Consider the following 12,844-nt stretch of genomic DNA (forward strand, 5'->3'; position numbering starts at 1 on the left):
AAGGCCTTGTAAAGCTGTAGCTTTCATGATTTCATAGCATCGGGTCATGGTAGCTAAAGTGATGTCACACCGTATTCTTTCTACAGTGTAGATCAGTGGTTTTCAACCTTTTTTTGACCAGGGACCACTCTCCAAAATTAGTACCAAAAGGGTTGCGAATCGGTTTTTAGTTAACTTTAGATTTGGTTTGGTTATTTAGGGTGCAGATTCAGAAAATTGCATTAGATAGACCACATCAGCTCTCATTTCTGATACAGAACATATGCCACCCAGTAGTTGCCATCTGCTTGCCCAAAGAAAACCATAATTCATAACCTAGAGCTGATATGGTAGTAGTAATCTTTTGTGGGCTGTCAGCCTCTCCCCTCCCGACATCCTCGTTGCCTTGGCACTGTAAGAGGATTTTGTAGGACCAGTTGCTCTCATTGCCGTGTGGTTTCGAGGCAAAAATGTAGTAATGATGAGGCCGCAAACCATATTTTTGTTCTTGTAGACCACTGATGGTCCACAGACCACAGGTTGGGAACCATTGGTGTAGATGCACCCTTTCATTCAACCACCGATATCCTCTTTTCTTTGTGTCTTGTAAATTAGAGGGCAGAGATCTATCAAATTGTAAGCCACTCATATAAACTGCATAAACAATATACAGTAGTCTCAAACTGTACTGCATGCAAAGTTTAAAACAATGTAGTTTAGCAGTTCACTCAGACCAAAAGTACAAAGAAAGTCTTGGTATGTTAGAGGAACATTATACAGTACTATATATGCAATACAGAGAACTGCTCTCAATTTCCATGGCCAAAGAAATAAGAATTTTGTTGGACTGATGTTTACAAAGAATGAATGCAATCTTGCTTTGAAGTTCTAATGAGTGAGACTGTTTGCCTCTCTATGTGAAGCCTCATGTTTCTGGGCATTTGATTCTCCACTTCAATAGGAATAAGGACACAAATGCTTAGAGAAAGGCATGAACATTTTCTGAAACCCATTTGAAACTCCATGAACTGAGAAATCAATATAGCAAGAGACAAGAGTATATTGAAATTGACTTTGTTACCATCTAAAAACCAAACCAAACAAAGAATCAAAAGCACAAAAGGAATGTGGATCACGTCTCATGTTATAAAATGTTTTCAATTTATTTCATGTATAATATCATGTTTTCCTACTCTGCAATTATACTAAAAAAAATTGCAAACAGCTTATTGCATAACATTGTTTTCCAAATTAGCCCGGAAATATTTGCTGACTCCATATTCAGACACAATACGAAAGGTGTATCAATACTGAACGTTAGTTTTCAAGAGAGGTTTATGACAGCAGCTCTTTTGTGGAAAGCAGCACCCATTTAATTATATTGGTTCTTTGTTGTTTTTTTTGTCAGACAGAACAACATCGGCAATAGAAACACAAACCGGAGAATTTCAATGAATGTGTTCCTGAGCCGTGACAATTTCACTTGGATCTCAGCGTGTGTGTGGACTATTTTGCATAATTCTAGAGGCCTTCTAGGACTTAGCTATTACAGAGTATTATAAATATCACTGAGACACAGAGATGTGGCATCTAACATTATATCTAAGCCTATATAGTTGCACCGATGTTGTGGAATGGGAAATGTATATACGAAAGAAAAAGAATGATGAAAAAGAAAATAATGATGCACACAATGCAAAATACTGTATTTTAGTTTTGAGACAGTTCAAGCATATACAGCATATACACAATAAAGCTCAGGATATTATCTTTTTTTTCCTTTTTGCATCATCTAAAAGAAGCAACCATGAATTCAAAATTCAACACCAACTTAGTGCAGTCTGCTTTGTTCACCTTTGAAAGACACACAGAAACATACACACTCACGCACGCATACGCTCACACATACACACACAATGGATACATTATTTGCTGTAATTTACAATATATATATATTTATATATATTTATATGAATTTTATAAAAATACAGAAAAGAAAAGAGGAAATTCCTTGCACTCAGATACTGAGCATTAACCCTTTTGAGTACTAATTCCCACCTGCAAACACTGCAGAACACATTCATCTGACACTCGGTTTGTTTTAATCACATTCTAAAAATTATAATCATCATCTGTTATGTACACTGTAAGGAAATAGATTTTTACATAGCCTAAAATGGAGGGATTCACAACATGCTGATTAAGGAACACACAGTGACTTGAACCCTATAGACCTTGACAAAAATAATCCCATACAAAGAAATTCCATTTCCCAGGGAACTGCCTAACCTTGCCTTAACCTAGTAGTATCCAGATATGTCAGACTATAATGCACAGCTGTTCTAGCTAGTCAGACACATCTGGGTGACACCAGATTAGGAAAGTTGGGCCTAAGTTGTAAGCAATGTATGAGGTCTTTGATAGAGCTTGTGTGATATGTCTATACATTTGTTCTTAATGGCCATATAATGTTGTGCTTGTCCTATCTTTCCTTTTAAAAAATGTCTTGAAATACTGTTCTCCCCACAACGATTGATAGATTTTTGTAGTTTTCTTTTTTATTAGCTGTATAGTCCCATTCACATTATGTCGTCATTTTTTATAGCCAGACTCTTTACTTTTTAAAAAATATATAAGGGCAATTACAATTCTATTTTCTACTGTGAGTTGGGGCTTTGTGTCCAGATGTTCATGGATATCTATTTTTTAAAAACTCTCTTTGCCCAAAGCCTTGTGAATAGAGAATGTCGCTGACCCTAAAGTGGCCTAGAGTTGAGCAGAATAAATCAATAAAAAATCCTACTGTTGAAGGTCAAATTTCCATAGAAATATAAAGACAACCCTGCATTTGTTTTGGCAGATGACTGAAAGGCATGGGAAAGAAGAGGCAGAATAAATAAAATAAATAACATAAATATATATATTTTAAAAAATTATATTCATCTACAGCCGTGGTTCCCAACCTTTTTTTGACCAGGGACCACTTGAATAGGGACCGCTTTGACCAGGGACCACTCTCCAACATTAGTACCAAAAGGGTTACGAATCATTTTTTGGTCAACTTTAGATTCAGTTTAGTTATTTGGGATTCTGATTCAGAAAATTGCATTGGATAGACCACACCAGCTCTAGTTTCTGATGCAGAACATATGCCATACAGCAGTCCATCACTTCACTCACAAAAGACCTTATTTCATAATCTAGAGCTGATGTGGTAGTAGTAATCTTTTGTGGGTAGTCAGTCTCTCCCCTCCCGATGTCCCCGTTGCTTCAGCACTACAGGATGTTTTCATGACACCAGTCGCTCTCATTGCCATGAGACAACGGTGTAGTAATAGTGAGGCCAAGGACCATATTTTCATTCTTGCAGACCACTGGTGGTCTACAGACCACCGGTGGTCTACAGACCACAGGTTGGGAACCACTGTTCTACAGTGCAATCCTATCATGTTTATTTGGAAGTAAAGCCCATTGGGTCTTCCTCCCTAGGAAGGGTATTCAAAATTGCAGGCTTAAAGTGGTGTTGCATTTTCTTAGCAGACTACGAATTGACTACTTTGGTACTATTATTGTGAAAGAAAACTCTATGTACCAATCTTGCCCATCTCTAAACCAAAGTAAGCAAACAACCTTGTCTGAGTGAGGTGCTTTTGAGTTCCAGTGCTCTTCAGCAGGTAAGACTTAAGCAAGTCCACAGTTTTATTTCTTTCCCACTAAATTGGCCCTCCAATTCCTTTACTTGGGTTTGATAGTGCCCTAACTAATTTGTTAAGTCAACTTTTATAAGTTGGCTATTGTCCTCCAGGAGTCAATGATAAACACTACTTTTGTTTTCGAAGACAGTGGTAGGAGAGCTTGCAGGCTGGTTCCAAGCGCATACTTACAGAGGAGTGAAGTTTGTGAAGACAGCTGCTAGTACACTGCACAGTGCCACAGATAATGAATAGTGCATGCTCGGTAGAGACATTAGAGTGGACCCTTATTAAAGCTATCATATAACCTTATACAAAGGATTGTGCCACTTAAACTAGTGCAGTAGTGCTTTTCCCCTCCCTTTTCCTAGAATGATAATGCTCTAGATTAATACCCACATGGATAGTCACAGCCTTTTATAATAGAGGGTTTCTTCTTCATCATCATTTTACACATGGATCACTAGGAAACAGCAAGTGGTGTCATTCTGATGGGTGTCATGCAAATAAAAGCAATCATTAGAATACTAATAAAAACAAAAGAAATACAGTCAATACAGCACCATAGATGTTTAACAAGGGACATTACCTAGTATTTCTCTCCAACAGATGGGATGTAACAGCAACTGTACACTATATGGTTTCACAGGCCATATGCTACAGGAGGTCATTGGAGGCAGTATCACTTTTGTAGGGCTAAATAGCTGTGTTTGTTTGTTAATGAAATCCTCCTTTTCCTACTAGAATTTTAGAAATCAATTTTAGATTGACATTTTTGAAAAAAATAACCCAAGAAGGCTGCGATACTGATATGTATCTACTGTCAGATGCTAATGCATTTTTTTAAAAAAAAAATACATGGGCAATGTGTTGCAACAAAAACATACTGCCTCATATTCTGCTCCCTAAGTTGACTTTTCCATTTCCGCCACCATCATTTCTTTAACAATAATTTTGAGGCTGCCAATGCTTTTTCAAGCCTCAAATTAAGAAAGCAATAGGTTGAAAACCTGCCCAGTCTACTGATGTGTACACAAACACGTAGAATCCGATTCAGTTTAGAAAAAAAACAAAGATCAACAGTGTGAAATCCGATGTGTGCCTACTCACAAGTAAACCCCAATGAATTAATCTGCGCTTACTCCCAGATAAGAGTATATAGGCTTGCAGTCTGAGATGGTCTTAGATGCAAAAGGAACAGCACAGCACACCAACTACACAGTAGTTTCATTCTTCCAAGGGCCGGTTTTGATATTCCCTGTACTATCTGAGCTGTAGACCATGGCTTCATGCAGGTTCCCCTTTAAAATCCCATTGTGGCTGGTTGTACTAAATGGTAAGGACTGTGTCCGTGGATGCATCTCAAAATGAGCTGCATGGTGCACTATTGTCTCACTTTCTGGCATTTTAGCACAGCTGTAGATCACAGTACTTGCATCGCTACTTTCAGGCTGGCTGAGGGTAGGATACGGATCATTTTTTGCACAGCATGGCCGCCTGTGGCCTGACTGACTATCGTGGGTACTGTGTGGACTGTCTGTGTGGGAGCTGTGGATACTGCCATCAATGCTGGAAGGAATATGGTATGCATACTCTCTTTCCCCCGCAGACCGATGCCGGCTGAAGTACCGTGGCTTAGTTCTGCTTTTCAGACATCGGTGAATGTGCATGTTGGGCCTGAAAGTCCCCTCGTTGTGTACATGGATGTGAGCGTCATCTTCCAGGAGTTGATCACAGTGCATTTTCGCACAGCAGGGTGTGACTGGTGAAAGGCAGTTGACGTGGTTCTGAACAGCTTGCAGATTGGTAAGTTTGCAGTGACTAGCAGCTGGGTGGTTGAAAACGGCAGACTTACCAGGACAGGGGGATTCCTGAAGACACGGGGCATGGACCTGACTCTCCCCGTTGACATTAACCTTTGGCCGGACATTAACTTGCACAGAGTATGTGTTTCTTTTAGATGGGCAACAAGACCACCAGCAATGCCACACATCATCTCGCTTTGCACAGTGATGGATGAGGATGAAAAGCCCCAAGGTCACACAAAATGCTCCATATAGGCAGCTGAAGATCATATCCAAGAAATGTCCTTGGGAAACAGCAAGGGCACCAAAGGTCCAAGTGGCTATAAACAAGAACAACGTGAATGCAGCAGCTCGAAGCTGAGCCTTGAAGGAGTGCTCGTTTTCCAGCAAGGAAGAAGAAATCATGGAGCAAGTAGCCTGGGAGACGGATCCTGTGTCTGTGATGTGACTATGGCCAACCTCAGGGCTGGCCAGTCTCTGCTGATCTTCTGTCCTTTCCTTCAATTCATATTTGCGTTCTGGATGGCGCCTCAACTGCACATATGTGCAGAGGAAATAAATGCAGGTGACCAGGACAATAAATGCAACTGGTCCATAGAATGCACCAAGGCTTGGCTCCCATGCCATCCAGCAGCTGAAATAGAAAAAAAAGAAACAAATTCAGGGTATTTAAACAACATGGAATCAAATAAGTAATTCTGAGTCAAGGCTTTCTACAAAAAGAAGGCAGTACAGCAAGGAAACTAATATGATGGCAGAACATATTGTTCTAAATTTTTAGAAAAAGAAACAGCTATTCACTTCAATTCATAATGTTTGAAACTATTAGGCTTGTGCAATCTGGGTAAGCCACGATCTATTTTGATGTCCTGGATTTCAGTGGAGGTCCCGATCCATTTTTTGGAAGCCTCCCAAATTTTGGAGGACAGAAATCAGTCTTTGATCTAGGAAGCCAAAAGATTTGTTTTCTATCTAGCCCACTGGTGGCAATGGCGGGGAGGATGAGGACTTCCCAGGCTCACTTTCCCATCATTTTAGGCATTGTTTGCCTTTATATTCTTCATTAGCAGTGGCTAGGGGAGCTTTTGCACAATTAAAACTTGTGCACCAGCTGCGCCCGCACCTTGGGAAATCTGACTTGGCCACAGTGGTCCACGCTCTTGTTACATCCTGAATAGACTACTGCAACACACTCTACATGGGGCTGCCTTTGAAGACGGCCCGGAAACTTCAATTAGTCCAATGGTTGGCAGCCAGGTTGCTCACAACTCCTCTGTTATGCCAGCTCCACTGGTTGCTGATCTGCTACCGAGCACAATTCAAAGTGCTGATTTTAACCTTTAAAGCCCTAAATGGTTCTGGCTCAGACTACTTGTCCTACGTATCTCCTGCTGCAAACCATCACGAAGTTTAAGATCATCTGGAGATGCCCTGCTCTTGATCCCACCACAATTGCAAATGCGATTGGTGGGGATGAGAGATAGGGTCTTCTCAGCAGTGGCCCCCCCGTTTGTGGAATTCCCTCTCCAGAGACATCAGATTGGCCACTTCTCTCCTGTCCTTCAGAAGGAAACTCAAGACTTGGTTGTGGGACCTTGTGTTTGACCACTGAATAGTGGCTAGTGAAAAGAAGACATAAGCAACTTGAAGTGACAATGAATTGACCCGGATTCTGATTTTAACTGATGTGTTTTAACAACTGTTTATTTAATGTTCCGTTTTTAATTAATTTCTTGATTGTTTTTATTATTGTCCCCCTTCGGAGGTGAGAAGGGCAGGGTACAAATATATGAAACAAACAAATAAATAAATAATAAAGACCTGAATTAAAAGCATCAGAGTTAAGATACCACTTTTTCTGCAATCATTTCCCTTCTGTCAGTAGAGGAGACCTGGGTTTAAAGAAAGGGCTTAAGAAACCTCGCTTCCTGGGATCATTTCCCTTCAGTCTGTAGAGTAGACCTGGTTTAAATAAAGGGCTTAAAAAACCTCACTTCCTGCTGCCTCCCTCCCCACACTTTACATGTAACTGAAAGAAATTGAAAGCTGCCGGTTTTCAACAGGCACTGTTCTGTTGCGGCCAGTAAAAAATTGGAGACGGAGCCCATGCCATTATGGGCTTCCGAACCAACCGAATGAGCTGAAGATAAACGTCCATAACAAATCTATGCATAAGCCTAGAAACGATGATGAATGGGGGATGTTTGTCATTGCCTTCTTTTGAGGCGAAGAGACTTGTCCAAAACCACCCAATGGATCTTGCAAATCTTTATCTTCCAGAGACGTAATCCGAACCATTATATTACACCTACATTTATTCTAAAAATTGAAGAATAACAAAGCTTTGGGTTGCAATGATCTTACCTGATCACAGAGATTTCTCAGAGATCAGCTTAAACCACCCCCATAAAAACCTTGCAGCCTGAAAAATGACACACTTAGCCAGCCAAATGCTTTGTGCAGATGGAGAGCTGGAACTTGCTGCTTCCTAACATGTGTATGTGTGTATGAAATTGGATCTTTGTATTTTCTTCTTGGGAGAGCTGAACATGTAGGGAAGGCAGGAAAGAAAGTAGTAGTTGAGGAATGGGAGACTGCCACAAGCCAGTTGAAAGGAAGGCTCAACAACATTACTAGCTGGGTAGAAGGAGAGCCGGACTCAAACTTCTCTTTCAGCTGACTAGCTAGCGTGTCAGTGCTAAGTGGGAGGATGACCTAGTTATCATGGATGCATCATCAGTGTCCACTTAGTGTCGGGATGAGAGAGAGGTTATTTTGGAAGAGACGGGAAGCAGGCTTTCTCTGATCAATGTATATGTGCAGAGGGTGGATTAAGATGTAGTGAAGAGTGTTACATTTAAAGTAGGACTAAGGTGGGGTAGAAGATCAAGGCCAAGGCAGGGTGAAAAATCAGGCTAAGACAATGACTGAGATAGAACCTGAACTCCAAGACAGAAGAACCTGGATCACTGAACTTCCAAATTCCTGTATGTGCCTCAACAGGAGGTGTCTTAGCTTTCCATAATACATGATGTCCTCACATGTATCTCCGTATGGTGTAGTGACTGGAATATTAACATTAAGGCTTATCTCCCCAATGCATCATGCAACTCAATGGATAAGCTTGGGCAAATGATTCACTTCTTCCCTTCCCTTCTCTTCCCTTCCTTTCTCTCTCTCTCTCTTGGTCTAACCGACCTGTCATGGTGAGGAAGAGGAGAGCCACACATACACTGCCCTAAGCTAACGTTGAAATTGGAAGAAACAAAACAAAACAAATAGCTATAAGAACTGTTTGACAATGAATAGACTGAGCATGTGTGCTTTCCATCTTTCAGGAGTTATTTAGTCGTATATGCCTCATGGCAGAAAGATTGAACTAAATGACTCTTGTGGTCCTTTCCAGGTAGCAGGTGATCTGATAGCCATCCCTTACCATTTGTCTTGCTTGTTGTTGACCTTTGCAGCCTGAAAGACAGTTGCATCTGTCAAGTAGGAAATTTATGCTAATTTAACTAATTTACAATGCCTTAAAAATCTCCAGCAGCATGCAAAAGAATGAGGAAGTACTCAATTGGTGTCACATGTGGACAGTTGCTTCTGGTCTATTACAGGGAAAACCAGTTGATCCCTAATCCATCTAAAACACAGACATGTGCCTTTCACCTTAAGAACAGACAAGCATCCCGAGCTCTGAGGATTACCTGGGAAGGAATCCCACTGGAGCATTGCAGCGCACCCAAATACCTGGGAGTCACTCTGGACCGTGCTCTGACCTACAAGAAGCACTGCCTGAACCTCAAGCAAAAAGTGGGTGCTAGAAACAATATCATACGAAAGCTGACTGGCACAACCTGGGGATCACAACCAGACATAGTGAAGACATCTGCCCTTGCGCTATGCAACTCTGCTGCTGAGTATGCATGCCCAGTGTGGAGCACATCTCATCACGCTAAAACAATGGATGTGGCACTTAATGAGACATGCTGCATTATCACAAGGTGTCTGCGCCCTACACCACTGGAGAAATTACACTGTCTAGCCAGTATTGCACCACCTGACATCCGCCAGGAAGTAGCAGCCAATAGTGAAAGGACCAAGGCAGTGACATCTCTAGCTCATCCCCTGTTTGGGTATCAGCCAGCACGTCAACGACTTAAATCAAGAAATAGTTTTCTAAGACACTCGCTGGAACACCCCAGCAAGCGAGAGTCCAAAAGTGGCAGGCTCAAACCCAGAACCTCAATCAATGGTTGATACCAAATGAGAGACTTGACAGATTAGAGAGGTGGGCCAAAACTAACAAAATGAAGTTCAGCAGTGACAAATGCAAGATACTCCACTTAGGCAGAAAAACCGAAAGGCAAAGATACAGAGTGGGGAACAATGCCTGGCTTGAGAGCAGTACGTGTGAAAAAGATCTTGGAGTCCTCGTGGACAACAAGTTAAACATGAGCCAACAATGTGATGTGGCGGCAAAAAAAGCCAATGGGATTTTGGCCTGCATCAATAGGAGCATAGTGTCTAGATCTAGGGAAATAATGCTACCCCTCTATTCTGCTTTGGTTAGACCACGCCTGGAATATTGTGTCCAATTCTGGGCACCACAATTCAAGAGAGATATTGACAAGCTGGTATGTGCCCAGAGGAGGGCGACTAAAATGATCAAGGGTCTGGAGAACAAGCCCTATGAGGAGTGGCTTAAGGAGCTGGGCATGTTTAGCCTGAAGAAGAGAAGGCTGAGAGGAGATATGATAGCCATGTATAAATATGTGAGAGGAAGCCACAGGGAGGAAGGAGCAAGCTTGTTTACTGCTTCCATGGAGATTAGGACAAGGAACAATGGCTTCAAACTACAAGAAAGGAGATTCCATTTGAACATGAGGGAGAACTTCCTGACTGTGAGATCCGTTCAGCAGTGGAACTCTCTGCCCCGGAGTGTGGTGGAGGCTCCTTCTTTGGAAGCTTTTAACAGAGGCTGGATGGCCATCTATCAGGGGTGATTTGAATGTAATATTCCTGGTTCTTGGCAGGGGGTTGGACTGGATGGCCCATGAGGTCTCCTCCAACTCTTTGATTCTATGATTCTATGAAAATGACAGCTCCCCTGGTGGCCAGAATTCAAGCATACTTTCATGAAACTAGAATGTTAAAATACCCTTTCTGTGTGTCTGTCTATATATGTTGTGTGTCTATGGCATTGAATGTTTTCCATGTATGTGTGCATTGTAATCCACCCCGAGTCCCCTGCAGGGTGAGAAGGGCAGAATATAAATACTGAAAATAAATAAACAAATAAATAAGATCTCCTGCAGAACCACAGCGTGCAAGCTGGCAACCTCCTTTTGGCCTGTACAGAAGAGGAAGCATATTTTTGGTCTTCAAAAACAAACATATTTGAATCCATTCATCTTCTCTGAAACACATGTCAAGCCACCCATGTGTTTTTATTCAGAATCTAAAACTCTTTTTAAAAGATTCACAGTTTATCTGATCAAAACAATATGTGGCTACATACACATTCCTGACAAAGTTTCGACATCTACACAGTTTACACCAAGTAAAAGTGGAGCAATCCCCGATGGAACCATCTCTCTTAGGATGCTGCTATTTTGAAGAGGAACCTCATAACAGACCACTTCAAAAATCAGTTCCATAAAGAACACGCTGAAGTCAGGGCATCTACATTTTTATGTAGTAACATTATTAAAAATGAATAAGGCACACAACATTGCCGTGCAGTTGCTCAGTTTGGAGCTTTCTCTCCCTCCTCAGCAATTTTATCACTCTACCGGCTTCGCTCCTCACATTGTGATATCTGGTATTGATTGCCTGTGATTAAAGTGATTAAGCCAAAGCAGCATAGACTCTGCAACATTGCCAAAGGGAAGGTCTTTCGCAAATTTATGAACATAAATAATCAGATCTTTTAATACCCTGTTGATTATAAATGATTGTCTAATCACAAGCATTGAAATAAATATGTTTTTAATATGACAGAATTTCCAGAATAACCTCCATCCTGTTTAGCAGAATCTGCCAAAGCTCTTCACTTATCTGGTGCCTGCTTCTAAAAAGGAATTTATTGAAAATGTTTTCATAAAGCCAAAACATAATTTGCCTTATTTCTCCCCTCCTGTTACAAATATAGTAGCACAGGATATGCCAAATGACTGCTAAAGGGTTTTCCTTACCGCTTTAACATGAAATTAAATCCACACAAAGATACAGATATGCTGTATTTATTCATTACTTATACAGATTGGGTCTCCAGGTGGTGCAGTGGGTTAAACTGAACTGCTGAACTTGCTGACTGAAAGGTCAGCGGTTTGAATACAGGGAGCTGGGTGACCTCCCACTGTTAGAACCAGATTCTGCCAAGCTAGAAGTTCAAAACATGCAAATGTGAGTAGATCAATAGGTACTGCTTTGGTGGGAAGGTGGGAACAGTGCTCCATGCAGTCATGCTGGCCACATGACCTAGAACAGTGTTTCTCAACCTTTCGAATGCCGCAACCCCTTAGCACAGTTCCTCATATTGTGGTGACCCCCAACCATAACTTTGTTTTCATTGTTGATCTACTAACATTTGCATGTTTCTAACTTCTAGCTTGGCAGAATCTGGTTCTAACAGCGAGTGCTGGGTAAATGACCTTGGAGGGCCGTATCCGGCCCCCGGGCCTTAGTTTGGTCTATAGCTTACAAACCTTTGCCAGTCTGTGGATGATAGTCCACGGATTGGTAAAAGTCTACAAGCCATAGACTACTAGTCTGCCGCAAATTTCTGGGAAATTATGTACATACAATAATAATATGGCATAAATATGGTATAGGTCCATATTGGAGCCCCCAGTGGCGCAGTGGGTTAAAGCACTGAGCTGCTGAGCTTTTTGGCCAAAAGGTCACAGGTTCAATTCCAGGGAGCGGAGTAAGCTTCCGCTGTCAGCCCTAGCTTCTGCCAACCTAGCAGTTCAAAAACATGTAAATGTGAGTAGATCAATAGGTACCGCTCCGGCGGGAAGATAACAGCGCTCCATGCAGTCATGCCGGCTACAAGACCTTGGAGGTCTCTATGGACAAAGCTGGCTCTTCGGCTTAGAACTGGAAATGGGCACCACACCCCAGAGTCAGACATGACTGGACTTAATGTCATGGACAAGCTTTACCTTTATGGTATAGGTCCATGGCACATCAGAAGAAAAATTCTGGCCCACCATATTAGGCAACTTGAGAAGAACTGTACTGGCTCTCACACTCCATTTCAAAGCACCCAATTTAATCAATCTTCTGGTCCACTGATCAGGAATATGAAGCCCGATGTATAAAGTTCTATGCAAGCAAGAGCTCTGTTGTGTGAATTGGCATAGT

General features: G+C 41.6%; 1 protein-coding gene across 3 annotated transcripts in view; it reads right to left on the minus strand.

Moving 5' to 3' along the window:
* Window positions 1-1,118: 1,118 nt before the first annotated feature.
* Window positions 1,119-12,844, minus strand: part of ADGRA1 (adhesion G protein-coupled receptor A1) — a 517,955-nt gene continuing 506,229 nt past the window's right edge. For all 3 annotated transcript variants that reach the window (XM_060768686.2, XM_060768685.2, XM_060768687.2), the window contains one exon: window positions 1,119-6,110. In XM_060768686.2, coding sequence (XP_060624669.2) covers window positions 4,886-6,110 — 1,225 coding nt within the window. In that variant the 3' untranslated portion in view covers window positions 1,119-4,885. The remainder of the gene's footprint in view (window positions 6,111-12,844) is intronic.

The sequence above is a fragment of the Anolis sagrei genome, chromosome 3, assembly GCF_037176765.1.
Source record: "Anolis sagrei isolate rAnoSag1 chromosome 3, rAnoSag1.mat, whole genome shotgun sequence".
NCBI classification, from domain to species: domain Eukaryota; kingdom Metazoa; phylum Chordata; class Lepidosauria; order Squamata; family Dactyloidae; genus Anolis; species Anolis sagrei.